Source organism: Ischnura elegans, chromosome 5, assembly GCF_921293095.1.
Source record: "Ischnura elegans chromosome 5, ioIscEleg1.1, whole genome shotgun sequence".
Classification (NCBI taxonomy): Eukaryota; Metazoa; Arthropoda; class Insecta; order Odonata; family Coenagrionidae; genus Ischnura; species Ischnura elegans.
The window spans coordinates 89,298,571-89,324,176 of record NC_060250.1 but is presented as its reverse complement, the minus strand read 5'-3'; the positions used below and the strand labels follow the sequence as shown (position 1 = coordinate 89,324,176).

At 38.0% G+C, this 25,606-nt stretch overlaps 2 protein-coding genes across 5 annotated transcripts in view; both read right to left on the bottom strand.

Moving 5' to 3' along the window:
• LOC124159740 (dynein beta chain, ciliary-like) overlaps positions 1-5,446 on the bottom strand; it is a 255,329-nt gene extending 249,883 nt beyond the window's left edge. The window contains exons 1-2 of the mRNA XM_046535651.1: positions 4,497-5,446; positions 4,096-4,353 (exon numbers count right to left, since the gene is read on the bottom strand). Of these exons, the coding sequence (XP_046391607.1) occupies positions 4,096-4,353; positions 4,497-4,610 (372 nt within the window). The 5' untranslated portion in view covers positions 4,611-5,446. The remainder of the gene's footprint in view (positions 1-4,095; positions 4,354-4,496) is intronic.
• Positions 5,447-16,027: 10,581 nt separating this feature from the next.
• LOC124159228 (AN1-type zinc finger protein 1-like) lies at positions 16,028-22,006 on the bottom strand. 4 transcript variants are annotated; one of them, XM_046534891.1, is made up of 4 exons: positions 21,720-22,006; positions 20,185-20,430; positions 16,256-16,673; positions 16,028-16,122 (listed from the first exon to the last, which is right to left on the bottom strand). In XM_046534891.1, the coding sequence occupies exons 1-3, from the start codon at positions 21,882-21,884 to the stop codon at positions 16,263-16,265; spliced, it is 822 nt and encodes a 273-aa protein (XP_046390847.1). In that variant the 5' UTR covers positions 21,885-22,006; the 3' UTR covers positions 16,028-16,122; positions 16,256-16,262. The 4 variants fall into 4 exon arrangements, with proteins under 4 accessions (XP_046390847.1, XP_046390848.1, XP_046390845.1 ...); XM_046534892.1 differs by having other exon boundaries at positions 16,028-16,107; XM_046534889.1 differs by having other exon boundaries at positions 16,028-16,673.
• Positions 22,007-25,606: the final 3,600 nt, after the last annotated feature.

Sequence of the window (25,606 nt, the reverse complement as noted above, 5' to 3'; positions counted from 1 at the left end):
TTAATTCCAAGCAGAATATTATTGAACATTGCATCAGAAAAGACGATGACAAACAAAATATGCAACCTAAGTTTTGAAAAGTCCTTTTTTGTTTTTATTTACCGGAGTTTTCCCAGCGTTGCGTAAACGCAACATTATGTAAATCTTATACTATGATGAATATAATATTTTTTTCTGAAAATCAATCTTAATTAGGCCAAAATAAGCCGTAAAATAGGAAATAAACGAAGGTAAAAGCCCTATGTGGAGTCTGGGGAATAATGGGTTAACTTCCTCTTTGGGCAACAGGATCAGGTTTATTGAAGTGTATGACTGCACCACTCTCGTAAACTCCTTGGTATTTCAAACTGCAGCTATACTTGGGCTAGTAAGATTGTTTTATCTTATATGATGCTTCACCATGCCTCCTACGCCATCACACGGTCTCTTACCATGACCAATATCACTCCATTGGAACAAGAGACTTTGCAAGTTCAAATAGTTGGCAACGGTTTTTGAAGTGACAAGGGGCACCATCAGACATGATTATGATCTTTTCTACCGGTGATTGCAGTGGTTCAATAATTTTGTGTATATCCAATACCGCACGTGCCGAGTCACAACTGCAAAACTTGTGGTCTTGTTCTGAAAATATGTCACTCCTGTAAAAATTGACACTTGGTCATTACTCCACTGATATCCTTGAACTTCTTGTTGTAGAACCACAGACCAGTTCTCAGCAAAATCATAGTGAAGTACTAAACATGCAGCCTCTACAGTCCCTTCACTTCTGGAATTTGTTCAGATGTTGCTGTGTTACTGCTTTCACTGTCCACCAGCCAAGTTCGCCTGTGAAGGTATCAATGGCAAAAGTTTACTTAATGAGTTTATTTTCTTCCTATGCTGCATATATAACTTCAGAAGAGTTATCTGCCACATTTTCTGGACCAATTGTCTGTGTTGAGTCCTCCCTCTCCAGGACAGTCACCACAGTCCTGAAACAAACATGTCTTGCACTCAATATCACAGACCACTAATGACTTCACATGTCCAACCAAGGTGTCACATCTTCAAGTAAGTTCTTCAAAGCTACAACACAAAATTCAAAATTTGCACTGTACACACACAAACAGTCATCTTATGGTAGATGTGGAACAACCCACTTATGTCATAACACATAAAATTTTGATCTTCCAACATGCAATGTTGAATGTTTCATCTTATACATGGCAAAATTTTCTTTAATGCTGTCATATATTTTTTCACAACACTTTCTACAGCAACTTTTATAGTCTTAATGTCTTCTTTTAAGGCACTCTGGTGAGAACAGTCCCACTTATCTTCCTGATAAAATGACTGTGCCATTTGAACATTTGCTTCATTCACAGGATAACCATAATATGAATCTGGTTTAATGAATAAAAACAACCTATGTAATTTTCACAGAAATTTGGTATGACAAATTTTGGTGCTGAGGCGTCATTCTCGAGTACCAAGTAATAAGCCAGACAACTTTAATAAACAAAACAAAAAGGAAAGTCTCCAATGGCTGCAAAATTTGGCACCACTCATCAAATCAAACAACTAATCTACCCGAATAACCCTCCTCGGAAGTTTACGGAAGTTTTACTTTCTCACCACAGACTGCCACAGTTACAGTCACACCACCCGAATGAAACCTTTGTAAGGCTGTAGAGACCTGGCTAAGGTAACCTTGGATTTTAACCTGGGAGCCTTCATGGGCTGATGGGACCCCACTAAGGATGCCAGGTTAATTACCAACAACACACTACCTGTGACCCTTCGCAGAGCTAATGGAACCCTGCTAAATATGGCGAGTAACTACACTATCACACTCACACGCACTAAAAATATTCGCACCACCTGAATGAAACCTTTGCAAGACTGTAGGGACCTTGCTAAGGTACCTTGGGTTGGAACCTGGGAGTCTTCGTGGGGCTGATGGGACCCCACTAAGGATGCCGGGTTAATTACCACAAATGCACCACCTGTGATCCTTCGCCGAGCTGATAAGGCCCTGCTAAAGATGTCAAGTATTCAAACAATCACTGAAAACATTCACTCACGCACAAAGTAGGGTAAAAATACCAGGAGAACCGCTCAAAAAGAGCAGTCAGAAAAGAACAAACAATTCACGTATTTTGAGCACAAAGTGCCCCTCTTCAGCGAGCTGAATGGAAATAATCACTTGCAGCGCGAGCTTTAATACATATAATTTAAAACTTTAATATAAGTATATTAGCTAGGGACGAGGGGGATGTAATGGAGAAAGGGGTAGGTTGGGGAGGAGTAGGAGGATGGGTGGGGGAGTGGTTGGGTTGTGTGACTAAGTTTGGGGAAGGAAAGGCTCAGAAGGTGAGCTGGCTAGGGTTGGGGGTGCATGGCTTAGTGGGGGTTAATTGCAGAGGGATAGTGCAGTGATCAGGAAAGGTAAGTGTTTTTGAAATAATGTGTCATTTAGTCCCTTACTCAAATTGATTTTTATCTCAAATTCTTCCTGATCGTCCATCTTCTTCCCCTTCTTAGCATGGTGAACAACCTCAGGTCGCTTATGTGACCGGCTTCCCACAGTGGGATTGGTTCACATTCCCACCGCAAAAACACCTATTATATACTTCTGTTCTGGTCCTGAACACCCTACCCTTCTGTCCTACATATATTGTGTCAAAAACTTGCTATCAAGAAATTCACCATGAAAGGTAAAAAATTACATTAATTTATTAAACCTGTTAAACTAAAAATGGAAGTTCTCTTTCTCTGGGATTGTAGTACTTAATGGTACTGATATACAGTAAAAAATTTCAATGTTTAGGATTAACATTTTTGAGGAAAAAATTAACTTAAAAAATCAAAAAAATACACCAAAAGATATGTGGACACACATTTTCAATTAAAGGATATCATTTAATCACGAAATTATAATCATTCAAAAAAATCAAAAAGGAGTGAATTATCTTGAACTGTCCCCGAGATATGAGCATTTTAGTATTTTGTCAAAAATCACAAGTGAAAAATGGCATCCACGGGTGCATGTTTGGTGGACAGTATCTTGGGCCAAAATATTTTTTGGGAAGGACTAAAAAATATCCGTTATTTACCTCATCCTGAAGTTTGATATATTTTAAGTTCAATAACATCTGAGACTATGAAGGTAACCACTTGCCTTAATTGATATGGACTGGGACACAAGGATCACCTTAGCAAAATAGAACAGAAAGCATAGAAGTTCCTTAACAAAGACCAATTCAAATTAAGAAGGGCACTAGGGGAGCAATATTGGCTCTGCAGCTGCACATAGAGAAGAGAGTATAACATACCTACATTCAACACATTATTGGACAAGGCTTTTGATATTGTGGATTAGAATGCAATGCTAACAATCCTGAAAGAAATTAGTGTTTTACATGACTGCAGAATTTCACAATTCATACAAATAGCGAGTAGCTGTGATAAAATCTGGACCTAGTCGTGAAGAAGCAAGAATAAGGTTAGGAAAAAAACAACAGCATGATGTCCCCCATTATTTTCAATCTTTTCATCGAGAAAGCTCACAATGAGATATCTATATGATATCAAAGAGGAAGCACCCAAAGTAAAAATCCGCAATACAAAAATTATCATGCAGTGCCTTGCTGATAACTCAGCAGTAACATTAGAGAGACACCCAAAGAAAATAAACATGGAAAGAAAAGGCGTGAGATGAAAATACATGCGAAGACAACCTATAATCGACAGACCATAGTCAGCAGTTGAATAGAGAATACCAACCTGAATCTAGAAAACCATAACCTAGAGGTGACGAAGGGTAAACCTTCGGGTAAAGAGGGAACAAAGGAATACGTTCACAATAACCGAGGGATTTTTTCTTTAAAAAAATATTATCTTACAATACCAAACTGCTCTCATGAAATCTTATGCACCTATGACATTTCCATTATAATAGTTCACACCAGCAGGAAAGTACTTCATGGCAAGACTTACGGACTATGATTTCAACTACTAAAGAGCTAGTGTGTGCTAAGCTGTAATTGAGAATAACCATCATGGAACAACTGACGCACTTTAAGGTTATAAAATAATAAGATGGACTCATACCTCATTGACTAGTGTAGCTAACTCATCAATTGGATTTGGTGCCATGTCCCCAAATATCAAACCTCCTCTAACATTATCTTTCGGAATAGGGGCTCCATACTTCTTCACAAAGTACACACCTTTATATTTTAGTGCACTGGTAGGGAAGTTTAGGGAAGGAATAAGCAACCCACCAACATTCAGATGGATGGTTAAAACCATAACATCAGATGAGTCCAAAAAACTATTAATTATTCCCATATTCTCTTCATTCCCAATCTGGAAATAGAAACAATGGTGCCAATAGATGAAAGGAAAATTTTAATATCGAGTTTAATAAAATAATTCCTTATTACAATATCAATGTATAAGTTAACATTTGGGTATTGATCGGTGAAAATGACACCCGATAATGTTATTACCATTTTGAACCACTTATCGGACTTCACTTTCATATTCTTTTGGATGTAGTCGAAAAAGAACACCAAACGAGGGTCTTCTTCCTCCTTTTCATCTTTATCGTGTCCGGAGGCCATTTATAAACTTTCTATTTCACGATTTTAAAACATACTCGATAGGTAGGAGGCCTTCGTCTTTCCTCAAAAACAGGCGATGCACAAATTTTATGCACATCCACGCATCGATCGTGGATGCAAACGAGAAGAAAATTCTAAATACATAACATATGTCACACTTGAAACGAGTCTAAAATTCCATGACGCATTCGTACCTAAAACATGTACATTAAAAGACCTGAGCAAACTTCACTCTCGACGGGGATAAAAAGAAATACTCAATTATTCCTCCACTTGCGAGAGACAATCCAACAGGCAGTAGAACGGACACATGATATATCTATCAAACAAAACGTTCCCAAGGTAACGCTTTCACGAGGAACGGTGACAGAGGCTACCGCTATAGAACCGCAAGAGCTGGGAAATCCATCCAGCGTCCCAGCAACCAATGTTAACTTTTCCGTGGATGTAGAGAAAATGACTGGCACCCCCTTATGCGCTTCTGCGTATTTATCAATTCCAAGGTCAACCTATGCCATCGCTAACAATAGCGAGCTATTGGAGTGCTTGGGTAGTGCAGGGGTGCAGGAGCATGTGCGCACTTCCAAGATTATGAGTGCTGTGATATGGGGTCGGACTGGGAGGTAAAAAGCAACTCCAGGGTCGGCGGCAACGTAGATAGCTATATTAACATCCCTCTTCTCCAGATTACTGGGAATCACCCCAACTCCTCATCCAAAGGAGTCATCTCGCGGCTTCAATTTACCCTTCAACTGCTTGCGGAAATCACTAGGCAATCGCTCATCAGTGATGATAAAATTAAGACGCACGTAAGGGCCCCCGCGCATTGGCAACTTTTATACAGCTACTATTTAGTTGCTTTGAGGAAGTTCCAATGAAACACACGGCATTGCCTGCGGTCTCGCGCACGGGCGACTTTTTTATTGCCGCAATTAAAAAGTCGGCCGCTCGCGAGGTCAGGAACTTCCTCAAAGTAACTAAATAATTTTTTTGTAAAAGCTGCCAGTGCGTGGGGGCCCTAAACCTAATAAATCGTCACCTCGCGAAAAGGTAACAAAATTGCGAAATTTCAAGCAACGCCTTTTCGCTTGCGAACACCCAGTTACGATTGCGGGATGGAACGGTGGAACCGAGTCCCTTGCGCAATCGCCACTCATTATAAAACACCCAGATCGAGAACGGAGTTTAAAAAGAGGTGCTGAAATACAAGAAAAATTAATAATATCAAGAAAGAAACCATGTGATACAAGGTAAAATAAGAATGAACTTATCGTTCATGCGCCTGTTAATTTTTCGAACCACTTGATTTCAATAAGAGCCCACAGGCATTACAATTAACTTATGTACAAGCATAGGCGGATTTACTCCTTTTTAGTTGGGGAAGGGCACGTGCCCCCTTCATCCCCAGACGATCAAACAATTGTTTATAGACAAGTCAACAATCTATTAATCGAAAAGATTTTTAATACGGTTACAATTGCGTTCGTTTTGTTTTGTGTGTTACGGAGTCTCAATCATTAAATTTCATATTAACGACTTTCATTTAAAAATAAAGAGAATATTTTGTGCAGGAATTGTTGTACATTGTTTTAAATCACAACTATGAGAGGACCACTGGCCTGGTATCAGAAAAAATCCAGAGTATTTATAGCTGATACAGTTACTGTAGATTAATTAACCAACCTAATACAAGTAAGATTAAAGTTAAATCAAAGACCCAACAGTTCATCTGAGGTTCAAAGTATCAACTCAATTTTTTCCCCATGGATACTTACTGGCTAATAATTTATGGACCATGCACCCTGTAAATCTGGGAAGGGCCTTTACTCTTCTCTCCCCATACACTAGAGGTAGTGTGCTCATACTCCCCAATGTCGTGCAGCCAGCGGCAGAGAGAAGGGTAACAAGAGCAATAAATCACCTTTCCTCATCCAAATTGCACCGTCATTTAAGTAAATGAAACCCTCTTACCCTGTCCCAAAATGTTTTAGCTACAGCCTAGGAAGTTCTGGGAAATTCAGCCCCTGAATTTCTGGATAACTTAAAAAGATGGTAATATCTAAGAAAGGGCTCTCTTACGAAATTTTTTTTTGCCAGTTTAACCCTTTCGCTGCTGTGAACGTACCTGGTACGGTCACACGGCAGGCTGCTGAGAACGTTATACTTTTACTTCCTCCCTGCCATGCGCTCAGCACTTTCACTGCATGAGACGGGTAGGTTTCAGAGGGTGGGCCGCAGCGTAAGGGTTAACCATTTGGTAAAGAGTTCTCGGGATCGCCACCGGGTCAGGAACTCCATATCTGCCAACGTTTCGATGTCCGACTCGGTCATCGTCCTCAGGGCTGTGAATGTCGAGTGAGAATTTGACTTGCTTATATACAGTCACTCTGGTGGTCAGGTGACTGCTGATTGGCTGTCGTCAGCGGCATGCTCTGATTGGTGGTTTTGCCTAGCCTTTTGTATAGTCTTGAGCACAGGTTTCCAGGTGCTGCTCAGAGCATATCCGGAGTCTCTATTGATGGTATTCTTAGACCGTCTAATTTCAATAGACTCTTTAATGAGTCGATCCCAAAAGCCATTGGATCGGCAGAGCATCTTGGTGTCGTCAAACTTAACAGTATTTTTGCATTCCATCCAATGCTCTGCGATGGCTGACTTTTCGGGCTGTCCTAGGCGGAGGTGGCACTTATGTTCTTTGAGCCGCGTGTCTATGGTGCGGCCCGTCTCACCAATGTATATTTTCCCGCACCCACATGGCACTTGGTAAACGCCAGGTGTCTTCAATCCTACCGGATCTTTTGCTTTGACGAGCATGTCCCGGATCTTTTTTGGTGGTTTGTGGATGGCCTGGATGTTGAATCTCTTCAGAATTCTCGCTACTTTCCCCGACACTGAAGAGATGTATGGTAAACACGCCTTCGCAGTTCGATCGTCTCTTTCTCCATCTTCTCTCCTTGAGTTGGTCTTGGATATGGACCTTTTTAGGGCCTTGGAAATTTGTCTCTCATCATATCCATTCTGCTGGAAGGTTTTCCGAAGGCGCTTTAGTTCAGGTGCTAGGCTATCTTTGTCCGAGATAAATACGGCTCGATGAATCAGGCTTTTAATTACTGCCATTCTCTGCGAAGGATGGTGGTGACTACGTCCATGTAAGTAAAGGTCCGTGTGGGTGGGTTTTCGGTAAACGCTGTGACCGAGAGTTCCGTCCGTTCTTCTGGAAACCAAAACGTCGAGAAATGGAAGTCTATTATTTTCTTCTATTTCCATGGTGAACTTGATGCTGCTGTGTTGACAGTTCATGTGATCGAAGAATTCATCCAGGCTGCGTCTCTCATCGAATTCTTCGATCACATGAACTGTCAACACAGCAGCATCAAGTTCACCATGGAAATAGAAGAAAATAATAGACTTCCGTTTCTCGACGTTTTTTTAAGCATTTTAGAAGAGTCATATGATCAACATTAGAACCCTGATAACTCGAATCTCGATATCTGGACACTCCGGGGAAAATCGACAAGCCTGACACATTTTTTCCTCACACCCATAACGAATTTTCGAGGGGGCTCGGGCCCCCTCAGGCCCCATGGAGTCAGCGCCACTGGTAACCACTGTGTATGGGTAAAATTTTCTCGGGTCTCCCACCGGGTTAAGTTAAATATATTAGTCAACGTTTCAAGGTCCGACTCGGGGCTCATCCTCATGGCTACTGAAAGGGCTGAAATTCAGCAGCCCTGAAAATGAGCTCCTAGTCGGAGCTTGAAACGTTGGCCAATATGGATAATTTAACCCAGTGGGAATCCTTAATAGAGTTTATCCACATTATTCGTTGGGAAAGCATCAAATCATATTTCATCCGCAGTGTATATTTTAATGAGGCAATTTCAACAATCATGTCAAGAGGGCATGGGTTCTTTGTGTTCTATGAGCAAGTAAGGACAATGGTAACAAATTCTGGAAGAGGAAAAGCTGGAGAAAGGGTCAAGCTCCTTTGGTCACTAGGGTGAATTCTGCAAGAATGACGAGCGAACAGATACAAACATTCACACTTATTGATAAAACAGACACAATCCAGGGGAGATTTTTTAAAGCATGGCATTCCATCTTTCCTCATGTTACTCTTTGCACAACTTGTAATGATGAATAAAGAAGAGAAACATTCAGCATTTAAATTCCCTTGAGAGACATATGTTGATGCCACTTCATCTTGAGGTAAAGAGTGGAGTAAAAATAGGTTTGCAGGAGATAGGAAGAGTTGTTTTTTCCCTGAGGATGTGTCTCATTGGCTTTTTCACCCATATGCTAGAGGAAAATGATAAAATAAAGATAGATGATAATACAAGGTAAGGATATATTGGATGAGAAAAGAATATGGGCTATAAGTAAATTAAAAACATTATGATGTGATGAAAATGTGTATAGTATCAGAGATAACATTTACTGTATATTGAGGCAGAAATTACACAGGATAAGAAGACTGAAAAAAGAGATAAAAAGTAGAATTCCAATGACCAGATTTGATTCCTTCAAAAGAAAATAAAATTGTTTTGCAAGCCAAATGGATATTAGGCTTAGGATAAGGCTGTCAAGTGTTTGTTTGAAGCCTTACTAAAAGGTAGTGAGATGTTGACTAAGGGATATAAAACAGATTGAAGCTTTTGAGGAGTGTTGAATATTTGTTGGGTAATGAGAGTGAGCGATGAAGAGGTATAGTCATGAGGGAGTGAGGGAAGGTTGAGTGAGACCTGATCAGTGCAATCCAAATAAAGAAACAAAACCGACTAAGATGATATTATTTTATGGAGGAGTAGTTCCTACATGCCACAAAATATCTACAAATTGTCTATAATGTATATCTAACACATCTTCTGCTAATTATTGAGAAAATGCCAGCCTCGGTGGCGGCGGGGTAATGTTCTCGCCTGCCAAACAAGAGGTCGCGGGTTCGAGTCCTGCCTGGGTAGGTTTCCCCGGTCCAGGGCATGGTTGTTTGTGTACGTTTACTTGTTACATTTGTTGAATACCCCGGTATAAAATGGCCAGTAAGAGCTGTATCCGGTGGGTTGAGAATAAAAAAAAAAAAAAATATCTTATAATAACCAGCAGACATCTTCTAGCTATCTGAATGTCCGTTTTTCCTACATGTATCTACAAGAAATCTTGAGCAGATACTTTCTATGAATTCGGATAAATGACTTGATTATACTATGTTTCGATATAACTATAGTTTATTTCAACTGACAGTCCGCTGGCAGAGCAGGATGGGAGAGTACGGTGTCTTCTGGGTATTATCCTGAATATTGGAACCTATCTGGCCTTTGCTTCTAAAAGGGGCTTCCTCCTTTGATTCCAAATTTGAAATTTTCAAAGCAGCACACAATTTCCATTTAGTTTTCTCAAAAGTCTTCAACATTATCAATGAATGTTGATTCAGGGACTTGCAGTATAGATCTTGGAGAATTTTGAATGCAAATTTTTTCTAACCTAATTATACACCTTCATCAGGGATAAGAATGAATATGAGTGCTTAATTTTGATACATAAAAGGCATGAAAAGTTACGACATGTTTTTTAACAATAATAACATTTTTAAAAATTAGTTGTAAATTAATTAAAAATAAGAGACATTTTTGACATACCTTGTTTGCAATGAATTGGATTTATTGATGGAATCTAAGCGGATACAGTTAATAGTTACCTTTTAATTTTGAATAATTAAATAATAATAAATTTTGCTTAAATTGTCAACGTCTCTCATTGATCACTAATTTTTGTTTTTTGAAATTATTATCATTTCTTAAAAAATGTTTTTGTTAAATTACTTTTGAGTATCTAAAATTCCAGTATTTTAGAAGGCTAAGCAATAGCCGGATGTTCATAGAATAGGCATATTCTAGACATCTGGTAGATACATATGTAAAAAACGAGTATTTTTAACTTTAAATCACTTTTATAAACATTTGCCAGAAGAGTTGCCTCTGTCTTTTTAGTCCATGTGATTACAATGACTTCATCTACCTATCCACTAAAAACCATATTCCTAGACATTAAGTAGATATTTTAAACATCCAAAATATGCTGTAGATATTAAGTGCTATGTGGGTTGGAAGGAAAGGCGAAACGAGGTACGGGAAGAGAGGAAACAACAGGTGTTTTAGAAGAGGATCCAGGATAAGCAGGGATGAGGAGGAAGGCACAAGACAAAGAGTGTTTTGGAAGATAGAACCTGCTCAACTGCAGACCACCAGATGATGATGGTGGTATGATCTTCCTTCTAAACGCAGTGACTTACCTGGACAATTTCTCAGGCCCTGTATGGCCTTTGTAGCAACACTTAATCTATAAATGGTGTAAAAGGGATGTCTGCACTTTGAATTGCTTACCATATAAAATGAAACACTCAATGTGTACCATAGAATGGCATTTATTTATTTAAAAAAAATGGTTTAACAGTATGTTGAGGTTTTAACGTCAATTTAAAACATAACTATTATGGCCACTTTTAACTATTAACATACATAGGCCGGCCTCAGTGGCGGTGGGGTAAAGTCCTCGCCTGCCAAACCGTAGGTCATGGGTTCGAATCCCGCCTGGGTAGGTGATCCCTATCCAGGGCATGGATGTTTGTTGTACTTTGTTCATATTGGAAACCTTTGTTGTAAAAGGCCGTTATGTGCTGTTTACGGGGGATGTGATAAATAAATATATCCCATTATCTAGAAGTATTCTAACTGCAGAAAAAAAATAAATGATGAAGGGCCTAGCCGGTTAAGATAGTGAAAAGTGCCAGGTATGTATCTTGAAAAATAAAAAATGTACACTTGAAGTGCATCAAAAATTATGTGTTTCTGTAAAGTTTCAGGCCTAACCCTTTTACTGCCACCAGGCCGATATATCAACCCTCGCTGGTTGAGCAAAAACTGTCAGGGGCCAATTTATCGGCCCGACTTATTTGACTTTTTTTTCATTGATTGTGGTCTTTTCAACAGCCGTCATTTAAGTAAACCCTCATAATCTATGCATGTTTATAAGATATAAATATATCTTAAGTATTGGAAAAAAATCTAGATGAATTATATAAAATTAAATAGCTGAAAATTTTTAAAATTTGAAATAATGCAAATTCTGGAAAATACCTTTGGCAGTCTTCCCACATCCCACCTGAAATGGGCTGGCAGTAAAAGAGTTAACAATGAAAATTAACCCCTTAGACCATATAGGCTACTAAGCAGCTTATATGGTTTAAGATTAACCTAAAAAAAATTGAAACACGATTTTTTCGTTTTTTTTTAACCATACCTTCAGTAATTATTTTTGTAAAATCTTTTTCATGATTTTAAAATGCATACACTGCTGCGTTCTACCATCCTGATTTTTCAAAATTTGACCGAACACTAAAACTTTGAAAAAGTTTTAAATTTTCAAAATTAAATTAAAATTTTTAGGAAACAATAGACACACCGAAAAAAATATATATATGCTGTTGCCCCTAAATTAGTATAATCCTAATTTTATTCAGATTTTTAAAACTGGTGGAACACGGTCAAAAACACGAACAATTGCTTTGCGCTATTTGCATCTATGTATTCCACGAGGATATTTGGTTTGATTGTTGAGACCAACGATTGTTGATCAGTTTGTAATATTATTGATTAAGAATAAATATTAACACAAGGAAGGTGCTGGTGGTCACTTATTTCTTTATTAGTTAAAATTACTAAAAACATACATGTTGCATTTATTGAAAATCAATGCTAAGAATTACATTCTTGATATTCTGCTGATTGGTTCCAAATTTTAAACGGAACTCTAGCGTTAATATTAACACAGTTCATCATCACCAAGAACAAATTTAGGAGACGATAGGGTTAGATGTTTAATTGTTATTTTTAAACCTCAATAGCAAATTTATAGGAGCGATATTGCTATGATTTACATTAAAAGATATAACCTACTCTGTTAGCCACATTCTAAGTGTACATTTGCGGTGAAATTGGGAGAAATATCCGATTGAACTCCTATGAAAAAAAGCCCTCGTAATGTAAAAAAATATGATTCTATCAGTTCTTTGTCATGAGCCAAAATTACAGCGACTATTTTCAATAACCTCTTATCAACCTTTGAATACAAACGATGAATGAATGAATATATATATAGTATAATAAATGAATTTCGCTATAAATGCTAATTAATGAATATCCTAAAAATTCGTAAATTTGTTGGTCTATGATATAATGCCCTTTTGCTGAAAACCCTAAAAATAACCGTAGAACTTCGTTTAAAAGTTCTAGAGGCATTGCAAAATGAAAGGTATACATTGATAAACTGAAATTTTCTACAAAAGTAACAATTTAAAAAAATTAAAATCGCACTAGTAACATTAAACTGACCGCAAAAGTACGCCATGATGGGCTGCCTTTGAGAAGAGGGTCGAGGATTATATTTGCCCAGTTGCTGAGGAAAGGGTCTGGCACCCCACTAGGCAAGGTCATTAAGTGGTGGAAGCGACTACCTGGACCTTGCTGAGAAACAACTCTGTACAGGGCAAAAAAGAAATGCTCACAGCCTTCGTACAGCCAAAACGAACTTTTTGTGAAGGAGCCGGTGCGAAAGGATAAAACAATAAACAAACAAATGGTAAAATAAACACGAAATTAAAAATTTTGCTATAGAGAGGCCATTTTCCGAACCAGAGCACTTGCGACAAAAATCCGCAGAGAAAAAAATCATTTGCCTTACTCGGGATATGAACCCAGATCCCCCAATTTACAGTCGAGTGCTTTAGCCAGTTAATGGTAGGACCTGGGAGAGGGGCTATAACTTCTTTATAAGGAGGATTTCATAATATTTTTCAACGTGTTCACATGGGTTTTACGGTAATATTAAGTAGAGTAAAAATGACCACAATGGCCTTATTCACCAATTCTCTTTTATTGTTGATTGTGAAAGTGTTTGAAAAAAAAGACACCTATATTTTTCAGTTTTTTTAATCTGTCACCTAGTTCTGGAGCTATTCACAATGAAAAATCGATAGCCTTTACCTTTAACACGTTGTGTACAGATGGCGAGAATTCTCGTCATTTTTTTCCCGAACGTTCCGGACGGATGACGAAGATTCTCGTCATTTAGGCGCGTCAACCTAAACAATTTTAAAGCATACAATACGTATTCGTTAGTACGTTTTCAGTTGTTGTTCGTTATTCATAATGAATTGATGCATCATAACGTTTGATTGGGTAAAGTTATATTCTAAACATTAGCTTTTTAACCAAAGGCATTACCCCCTAATAGGCACATATTTCCAATCTCAACACCTCCACCCAGAATCAGCGTTCCTAGGAATTTAAATATCCCGGTACGCAACGTGTTAAGCAAATAAGTTGATGATGAAGGGAACTCCTGCCAAGTTGTCACCACTTCTCAGCTACACCCAAGCCTTTCAAAATTTGTGGTTTGCTACCATTTACATCACTAGTACATTGGAGTCCCAGTTCAATTAATTGTTCACAGAACAATTCATGAAAAGTGGGCAGCAACTTTCTCAATTTTTTATTTAAAATTATGACAAAATAGCAGAATGTGAATAACTTTTTTTTTATAAAAACATCTTTCCCTTTCATCTAATAAATTTTTTGATGAATACAGACTGTGGATGTGAGTTAAAAACCCCATTAAAATATTTCTCTAATTATCACTTCTAACACAATTTTTAGTAACATTCCAAGATAAGAAATATTCAGTATGAATTCATCTTGTTGTTTGTTTATTAAGGCATATCTTTTACAGAGGCTCATTAAAGTTCAAGTGACCCATTTATGGCACCTCAGGATAATGAATTCAAATGGATATACGTCACGGTGTTCAAGAAAGATTCATCATTTGCTCACCAATATGAGTGCCAAAATATAGTAAAAATGTTCATTAAGTAAATTCTTCTGGCGATTTTGAAATAATATTTCAATACAACCTCAATAATAGCGATGATCGTCATCAAATCTTTACCAGACTGGATTTGTTCATCCTCAGTAATACTTTTGACCATTAAGCATGTGTCCAAATGTGAGTTTCAACCAAAGTTAGTGAGAACGAATATAAATATGTAACTACAGTGCAACCTCGATAAAACGACACCCCACGGTGCACCAATAAACACTCGCTATAGCGAATTGTCGCTTTAACGGAGGTGGTGCAAATAATAGCCAATATACCTCATATTACTCCTTTATTTTTATTTTCTCGCTTAGACGTGTTTGGTGTTTTTTTGGCCATGGTGACTGCCATCAAATGCTTTCTATTCACGCAAGTCACGGACGTGCGGGTATGCTGCCGACTGCTTTCTGCTGTCCTAGGAACAAAAGAAGATGAAGCATTCGCGAATGCTAATGCCACAATATTTTCACCAAAATTAACTACTTATTTATCGAACGACAGTTTACCACATAAATTTGAGAGTGAGCACCCCATTAACTTCATTTCTAAAAGATCGCTAGCAATTACAGAGATTAAGGAGTCTTGATGTAAGTTTTTCCGGTGGTGAAACCCTCGCTATGGCGAGAGCCAACACTATAAGGGCCTCGTAAAAACGAAATTTTTAACATGCTTTTAATAGGATCAATTGACGGTGCATCGGCTATCTCTCGTAATAGCGGGGGTCTCGCTATAGCCCGTACTCGCTTTAACGAGGTTCCACTGTAATTTCAAAAACACTATCAAAAATACATACATATTAAAGTATACCTTTAATCTAGCTAAAATTAGGAATCTATAAATGGAGAAAATAGAAAAAAAAGAGGACTTAATTGAAAATGATAAGAGGAAGCATTGGTGAAGCCAATCTCAGCGGTTGAAATGAATGACTGAAATAATCCCAAGAGATATGTATCTCCTTATGTTCTTCGGCCCATATGTGGTCTTCTTTTATATCCACCTCAATACTGAGCTCTCAGCTAGGAATTGACACATATTTCAGTGATATACGAGTGTACACAGCCACATTCAGAGAACTTTCTTAATTTGAATGATTCAATTAAAATATGTATAGTTAATAATCCTTAGACTAAGGAAAAAGCTACCAGCAAGCAATTAACACAAAAAGATTTTTTCAATGCCTCCTTTACACTCAATTTTTTGTAGAGTTACATTGAATTTAAAAAAAAATATTAACTTAACTTTTGCTTTCATGGCATATTCCCAACTATGGACAATGGATAATATTGACATTTTAACATGTTTGATATTTTAGATGTCTTACCAGAGACTGAAGCCATCAAGGAAGGGAAGAGATTAACTTACGGCTAACAATTTTTCTCTTCATAGTCTTGTCATATGGCTAATCTAAGGGTTTTTGAATGCCAGACACATCTATAACTGCTTCCACAAAACCACTGCTTTTAAGGTGACTTAATTCATAAGACAAGGTCTGAAGTGCTGAAGATTGATGATTATCCATTTTATTGCCCTTGCTTCCATAGGTTTTTTTTTCACTCAAAACATCCACAAACTGAAAAGAGTCAAGCTGAAAAATATGGTAATGGCAAGAATTTGGAAAAATATGTAAATCATTTATGACTACTTCCCATCATGCTGTGAAAGAATTTAAAATTATAATATAATATTTCATTAAGAGATAGGCAACAAACAACACTCACACAACTTTCATCCTAGTTCAATAAATTCCAACAGCAATGTCTCCCCATCTACTAAACTCCCACTTTCAATTATGGAACCAACTGTTTGTGACATGTCATTACCAACAGGCATTTTGTTGGAATGGACATAAAGTCTCACTCTCTGGCCACTTTTCATCGGCGGTTTCAGTATCCTTTCCACTGCATCAGTCGCTCTGCCCAAGCTCCAAGATTTTGAAACATAAACTGGAACAGATGATGCAGCAGAGGTTTCAGAGGATGGTGGAAACACATCAAAGTGAGCACGACTGGAAATCGGCACCGACGTGGTTGGGTCACCAATGGCACGAGACTTGAGCCTCATCAATCTTAATCGATTTGCCATATCCTTGTCCTTGGCCTTCTTGCCTGAGAGGGCTGTTCGCAACCGTCCATCAATCTAAGGAAAAGAAAAGTTCCGATAAATTTGAAAATATATTGAAACCAATAAATTTGACTTTGATAAGAAATTGTTGAAGATGGAAACGGAACTCCTCAGAAAGAAGTGCTCATTACTAAAGTTAAATCAAGAACTGCTCTCACTAACAGAAAGGAAATAAAATAAATGGCATGAAAATTTCGGAGCAATACAAAGCAAACAAACAACATTAATTTTTACATCAAATTTAAATGTAATGAGAATAAAAATGCACATTGAGTTTTTATGAAAAATAAAATACATATCCAATCAGCATTTAGTACTCTGAAGATAACTGAAATATGTATTCTCAAATGGGATTAGAGACCATCCCAGAATGAATTAGTACTGAATGCCAAAATTATATTTGGTTTATACATGATTTTTGCTTACAAAAACTAAAAATATATTGGTATGGAGTCACAACAATTAAAATCAGTCAAATCAAAAAAAGGAAGTACATTAGAAGTCCACAATTACGGGTGTGGCATATAGAGAGGGTAGCGCTTAGTTAATGATATATTTTCATTGGTTAGTCTCTGTGGAAAAGCATAGGGAAATAATCTGCCTATAATGAGTACTCCCAATTGCAGAAGCACTAAAAAAAGAATTTCCTCGCTAAGATCCCCCGGTACATTTAACCCCTCAACGCCGTCATGCGTACCCAGTACACGCCCTTTAAATTTCGTATGCCGCCGTCATGCGCACCCAGTACGCTTCCTGACCTACTGTATATAATATTTTTTCTCCGCCAGATAGTGCATGTTAAATTAAAACTAATTACTCTATCATTTGAAGAAATGTTTTTGCTCTCCAATAAAATATTCATAACGGCTTTATGCCTTCAAGATGTTTTTAAAATGCTTCGATAAAATTCCGTTTTAAACCAGCGAGTGGACGACTGCGGTCCAAAAACTCAACGCCTTCCTTCAACTGTTCTATCATGAAAAAATCCGCCTATTCTGCTTGAGAGACGTCAAGAAGGGTCAGCTACTTTAGCTTGAGATATGGTATCTTCTAAGCTGAATGCCTTCTCTCCGTCTTCTCCTTGTTTGTCGTCACCTTGAGCCCCAAGTGTGTTTGGCCCGCCTCGTTAGTCCTTTGCGTCCTAGGCGAAGGGGCCATGTGCTTCGCTCTGAATTTATTTTTTTTATATTTTTTTTCTGGACAGTAATCAACGGAGATAAGATTCCATCTAAACAGTCAGCATATACCAGGGCCACTTCGAGATATTTTCTCGTCTCTTGAGGGAGCTTCTAAACCACGAGCTTCAGTCCACTAGAGTCATTCATGCTGTGTGGTGTTCTTTCAGGGATTATGTTTGGATCGCTTCAAATCAAGTCACACAAAGCAGATTTTCTAAGATAAAATCATTTGAATATTAAAATATTGACGTTTGAAACATTATCACATGATTACCTAAATGAAACGATACGGTAATAATGGAACATAGTCAGAGAAGTGGGCGGAGTGGTAAATTTTCAAGTAGGCGAAACCGGTAATCCTATCGAAAGTATCCAATCTGTTATGACATTTTCAACCCCAAATAACTAAATTACATCATGTAATTGCATTTTTTTAATGCATGGGATGTTAGAGATCTCATAGCTTATTCGAAACCAAATTAAAATCTTTTGAAATTGAAAATTTATTAATTAGTTCATAAAAGGAGATACATACATAAAACAATAAATATTTTTTGAAATTGCCGGAAAAATTATTTTATAGTAGCGCATTGTATTACGCAAGTTTACTAAAATTTTCAATCATACTGATCGTATATTATGAAAGATGTAAATTATTGAATGATACTATGCCAAAAAGGCGAAGTCATTTAAATCTCATCCGGCCGCTGAGATGGGATTTAATTAAATACCCGCCGCGCTTGAGGGGTTAATTGTCAATGCACTCACTAAACTTAGTCCTCAGAGTGACTGGTGGAGTGGTTGTATGCTCAATTAAGATACCTGTCACCAAGGAAAGGCAACATTGTGGCAAAAAATGCAACCTTGCTGTCTTCTCTACAAGTTATTGACATTATCATCCCTTAGTGCTTTATTTCCACACTTTGGCACCACCGTCAAGCTAGACAAAGATAAAAAATGATATTGCTCCTGAGCATTCAGTACATTGTACCACAGTTGCTTAAGAAAGTGAAAATGTTTCCATTTGGTGTTCTACAATACGTTGATTGAAGGAGTTGGCTGCTAAAGACGTATAGCTGTCAACATGGTGCCATATCTCATCCAGTAAATAGCCACATGAAAGCCAGACATCTCAGCCATCCCCACTCATCTCCCAATGAAAGATGACCAAAATTGAAAGGATAACAGCAAAACCTGCTAGTCACCTTCCAAACATGTGAGATAATTTTGCATGCCTCACAGACTGCCTAAATCTGTGCCCACTGATTCTGAGTGGTAAGTCATTCAGTGATGTTTTGAGACAACGATGGTGCAAAATTATATTCAGCTATTCTTTTATTCTGGGAGACACGTGGAAGTAAAGGCGTTGTATTCCTGCATTTACCACCTACAAAAGCAAAACAGGTTAAAATAATGTCACATACATCACGTTTAGACTCAATCTTATTTAAATCTAGTATATATTACAAATATTACTATTGCGCACAAATAAGCCACTAACAGTCCAAATTTGTTGCTTGTTTATACTATGCCCAACATGCAACTAACTTATCCTAAGCAGCCAAGACGAAAATGACAGGGATTAGCGAGGTTAGTAGTCCGGCGCCATCAGTGAATGGAGTGGAAGAGGACATCTGACTCTAGAGCAGATCATCTAATGGGATTTTTGATAAATAATTATAGACTACATATACATAGGTCAGCTACATCCTGTTTGCACTATAAAAGTGATTTTTCAGAGATTTCAGCACATTTTACAATGGAACTTTGCTGCGATACAAATTACTGCTTAATTTCACAGAAGAAGTCTAGTGGTTCTCACCAAAATTTACACACAAAGTTGACTCATGCAGGTTAAAAGAGAAATTCGGGAATTTTATTAATGAATACACTGAGCAATCACAACCAAAATTGGAGATTTTTGGGTATTAGTTACACCACAGTTTGAGAGAAAACCAGTGATCTAGAGAGAAGAGTGATGGGCTTCTTTTTTATTCACATTTTAACGCTCTTATGACTGGGAACACATCAAAACATTGTTTAACCACATTATACACTTGACAATCACATCATATCTGTACGTCTTAAATTTCCCTTAAAAATTTCCTCTTTGAATTTCCTTTACAAAAAAGATAACTGCAATGTTTAGAACCCAATGCATACGATAAAATTTTATGAATGAAAAATGAGTAATAACCGAGAAATATCCAGCAGGACTAGCTATAAAGATTAATTCCTAAAATGTAACTTAAAGAGCAGTAAAAGAATCCATTAATAAGAATCACAACCTAACAAAATAATTAACACCTTTACTTACAGCATCAGAACCATGAATCACCTATACTTACCTCTTTATCAACAGCGGTGAGGGCATTCTGCAGTTGCCTCTTGTTCTTCTCAGGTTCATCAGAGCTTTTGTCCTTGGCTGCATCTTTTTGGAGAACTGAGGGGCACATATGAGACTCAGGAGGATCATGTCTGTGTTGGAGGCATATGTGAGCACCACAAGAAAGGCAAGGCTGATGTACCGGATCCTTGTTGCTTTTACATCCTAATATGCTGCACTTCCACCATTTTTCCTCACAAACCTTAGGCTACAAATAGTATGATAAACAGAGAGAGAGGAATTAAAACAAGAACTTCACCTTCGGTATGCAAAAACATCTTAAGTGTCCGCTTTCACCAACCATACAGTCTAACACAAATTGATTCTTAATTTCAGGTCAACAACACACATTACTCATTACCCTTAGGGATAAAAATTAACCCTATAGATGGAGTAAAGCATCTGATTCCTTTATTAGGCATAGCGAGAAATACAGCACTTTATTAAAGTAGAGATAGCCATGAGTGAGTTCCCTACAAATTAGAAGAAAAACAAGAATAACAACCAACGATGAACCACACAAAAATACGATCGAATTTTCTGAAACTCATTTCCTTCCACATGAACAATGAAGTAATACAGTAATGAGATACTTGCTAAACTGTGTCTTCACCAAAAAAATGGCAGTCAGTATAGTTGGTACGGTCGATGAGGGGCAATACATGGAAATATATAGATTTTTAGCAAATTGGTATAACATGTATCAGGGTAATCATACATCCACTATAATAAAAATATCAATAATTCTACCAATACCTTATATATTGATCAGAATAAAGGCTTTAAAAAAGTAGGCTTTATAAATAATGAGACGTGGGGATTTGGCTTATGAGAATGGAAATGCTTGACAATATGGCTGTATGCCGAGGCCCTTTCATTCATTCAAATCATAGTCAATGAATATCGCCGAGACGTAGAGTGAGTAATATAAATTGGAAAAAAATTACTACTTCGATGAAGGCATGAGTAGTAATTGACATAAACCGCACAAAGGGAACTGAGATAATATATGTGGGAATTCGTGATATACAAGGGATATTGACGACGCCAACTTGATTTGGAAAGGTGACATGAAAACTCCGGTAGGATGTAATAGAACATTACCATTCATCTTCAATAACTGAATATATAGTTTCTAGAGAAGAGTTCCTCAGTTAGACACAGCAAAAATTTATATCACGCTTCCTGAAAAAAGGCAGCAAACCCACAGATAACTATTGTCTCGGCTAGGCCCGGGATGTCCATACCACAAGGTACAAACATTATGTTTGAGCGAGAAGAATACGTCCTTTTCCATTCTTAAAACTTACACATGCTAGCCGAATCACATATGTTATCATGATTTCAAACTACATCATTTCACTTATATTCGTACAAAGAGAATCCGCAAGTAAAGGTAGGGCGAGAGAAAAAATGGGATGACTAAATCCAGCTGGTCACTCAAGAAAATGTGCCTTATTTTAGAATTAGAAATTCGAATTCAAAAATTATAATTACCACATCTATCTGCCTGTTTGGACATTCGGAACAGCTATGACCAGCAACCGAGTGATGATCTTTGCAAAAAACTTTATTACAGTGAGAACACCAAAGAGGTAAGAAGTCCAACTGATTACATCCACTCTTCGAGCAATGCTTCCCAAGTTCTGGAAACTCTGACATAATGACAACTGCAAATTATTTTGTAAAAGCTTTCCACACGACACTATCAATAGTTTCAGTGCACGACCGAACTCAAACCAAACCGGTCTAAACACCCACAAAAATACGAAAATACAACAAAAACAAAAGAAAATAACAAAAAACTATCGAAATAAGTGACACAAAACCGCGGTTCTTTCGTTCTTTAGAAAACCTGTTAAGGTAATCTTTATGAACAGAAGGGATCAATATGATCCCAGAACTGTGAGTGATGGATAAATACCTGCGAAAACTATTCAGATAGTGTTTAAATTAATTTGAATACTATGGCCACCGGAACTGTGGAATAATAAATTCTTTGAATCCAGAAATACAAAACGAAATTACCGATTTTGAGTCTTGAAAATCATGTTTTCAACATCAGAAATCCCTAAAGTTATCTACTTTGATCGGATTCGTATCCCCGTAACCATAGGGTTTTTTTTCATACACCCCCGAAATCTCCGTTAAACCACCCCCATTGACAAGTGCATTGCCCGTGACTCCGAAAAAATGATCACCATAGCCATGATACATATATTAGTACTATGACCATAGCTAGTCCCGGTATGCTTCAATTAGGTAAGAGCGACTGGCTATATGTGGTCAAAGTCCGGGCTTTGCTATCTGGCTGTGGTACTGTGTGCACAATTTGGACTACTTGTGGAATCATATATCCTCAGCAGCTGCTGCTGCTGGTTACATCCTAAAAATGTGAATGAAAGCTCTTCTAAAATAGCTTTTTTCACACAATTATGGAAACTATTGTGTTTATTATTGCCTTCCTTAGGGGACTTTTAAAGATTAGTTGTGCAGCCCATCTATCTTTGCTTTCAAAGACTGCTTATGTTCTTTTACAGAACTCAATATTCTTTAGCAGGTGAAAGTAGCTGAGGAGATACTCTTAGGATATGTTTTCCTCAGCAATAAATGCCATATCCCAAGGAAGGGTAGACAAAGGATATTCCTACACTTGCCTTACCATTAATTGAGTTAGAGGAAGGATTGACGGCTGGTAAGGGGGAAGGAATTCCAAGGAAGGGTAGAAGAAGGATAGCCCTACACTTCTCTTACCCTTAATGGTGTGTAGAAGAAGGGTAGACAGATGGTAAGGAGAGGAGTTCCAAGGAACGGTAGACAAAGGATAACCCTACACTTCCCTTACCCTTAATAGAGTTCAGAAGAAAGGTAGATGGATTGTAAGGGAAGGAGTTGCAAGGAAGGGTAGATGAGGCGTAGGCCTATCCATCCCTTACCCTTTATAGATGTTGGACGAAGGATAGAGGAATGGTAAGCGAAGGAGTGCCAAGGAAGGGTAGATGAAGTATAGGCCTACCCTTCCTTTACCCTTAATAGATGTTGGATGAAGGATACACAAATGGTAAGCAAAGGAGTTCCAAGGAAGGGTAGATGAAGTTTTGTTCTCCCCTTTCCTTACCCTCCTTGGAGGGTAGGGCGTGGGTTGTACAAGGGTAACTACCCACTATGATGGCTACTACCCTTCCTTTACATTTCTTTTACCCACCATCGGGGAGTTTATTTTTATCAGGGGTCACTCGGACCTGATATAGGTTAAGAATGACCTATGACCAACATCATGTGACCAAACAACCTTGACCACAACTGGCTGCTGCACATTCGTGATTGAAATCAACGCACGTCATTCGGAATGAGATCAATAGTGATTGAAATCAGTTGCAATTGACATATCAGCCATGACCGACATTGGTAGTGACCAACTTCCGACCATTTGTGATATATTCCCTCAAATGAATGGTGAAAAGTGATTGACATCACTGAAATGACTGACTTGGTCCATCACTACTCAAGACTTGGGTTAATATAAATTTATGAGAATACATACTTGTACAGCAGACTCCTGACTATCTGGCTGCGGTTCATCCGTGTTGCGGCTTCTCCATGCATGGGTTTAACACTTCTTCGATGTTTTTTGGCAATCTTTATACATAACAACATTGATCGGTTGCAGAAGCACCGAGATATTTACATTTTAACGCAAGGTTATGCCGGGCTTATTATTTCCATTAGAATCCTCTTTGTAAAAGGGAATTATTTTATTTACTTTTTGATAAGGAATGTTTCAAGGTTACTTAGACGTTTGCTCTAGCATAGAGACGGATCAGCAGTGGGAAAAAACTTGATTAGTTTTAGAAGATTCTATAATGGTTAACTAATCACAAATTACGAGAAATGTTGTCTACGATACATACATAATTGTACATTTCAAGAATCGCAAATGCGCAATTAATGCCGTGGCCTCGCATTCAGTTGAATACGGCCCAAAGGAATCAGAGATAGTCTGCACTTGGGTGCGACTAGTCAAGGTCAAACTGGAGAGGAAGGGCATAGTGGAACCGAAGGCAGCAGGGGAAGTGGTATTAGAGATAGCATGAATCATAGCCAGGCACTCGCCTACACAAACAAACTGCTGCTGTGCAATGGGATGATTACGCACTCATTATCTTCAGGGAAGCTCGGTGCTCATGTTATACATGCATTACGGTGCACAATCGCGATCAGTGATCATGGAGCCGCGTCCGCGAGCAGTTGGATACCGGGCAACTTGCACAAGACGTGACTATACAGCGTGGTACCAAACAGTGTAGTTTCCGACGTCGCACAGCGGTTGTGAGGCATTCGTGCAGACCAATTTTATGAATCTGTGATCTCACAAACACGAGTGCGCGGTTTTCGGACACCAGATATTACATGAAACAGTAGAAGTACAATCACTTTATTGCTGCTAAAAAGATGGTGGTCGGGAAAAGATAGCTGTAAATGATTTCGGAAAGCAACCTAAAATAACAGGCAATGGGCATAAATAATAATAAATTGTTTGATGTATATGAATTATGAAAATTACATGAAACTGAAGTGAAAGTTTGGCTTTTTTGTTTTCCGATTATTTGTGCTGCCTCTCCCCATCATTAGCCTGGACAGTGGCGCCGACTCCATGGGGCCTGAGGGGGCCCGAGCCCCCTCAAAGATTCGTTAAGGGGGGCGGAGCCCCCTCAATAATTTAAGAAAATAATTAAGTTATATTATGCTTTGGGAAATCACAAAAAATAAATTGGTATTTTCCCATGTTTGAAGATAGATATACCTTTTAAAATACATACAATAATGTGTTAAAACAAATAATTTTGAGGTACTAAGCAGGTTAACTGAAAACAAGTGGTGTGAATTATGATAGTGTTACGGTGCTGAGACACATTTTGAATTTAACGTCGCCCCGGATAAAACCCCCGATATGGGCCCCCCCAATATTTTTTATAAGTCGGCGCCCCTGAGCCTGGATAATCGGGAGTATGCTGTTTATGTTTTGATTAAAATACCCACTGAATAATATATTTCACCAAGTACTGTTTCCTCCCCATCCAACTTTAGCCTTCAATTCAGGAAAAATATGCCACATTAGGCTCATACATTGTGCTCTCTATACTTTGCTCTCAAGTGATATTTGGCCAGAAAAAGGGACTTCAGTATTACAGTAAATGCAGAGCACACCTTACCAAAATTTAAAAAGTTAAAGAACTACAATTGGATATTATAAACACAGTGGAGTCAACTTGATATGAATGATAAGAGCACATCATTGTTCCATTCATTTTATGAAATTATGAGCACAGTTCTACGCTAGATAAGGTAGGTTACAAAAAGTACACGGGAATGAAAGATATGGC

Excerpts from the sequence above, each read along its gene's own strand:
- LOC124159228 (XM_046534889.1), bottom strand. The coding sequence starts at position 21,884 with ATGTCAGAGTTTCCAGAACTTGGGAAGCATTGCTCGAAGAGTGGATGT. Across the intron at positions 20,431-21,719 it reads CAAACAGGCAGATAGATGTG|CCTAAGGTTTGTGAGGAAAA; the intron begins GTAATTATAATT and ends TACTATTTGTAG. Across the intron at positions 16,674-20,184 it reads TCACCGCTGTTGATAAAGAG|ATTGATGGACGGTTGCGAAC; the intron begins GTAAGTATAGGT and ends TCTTTTCCTTAG.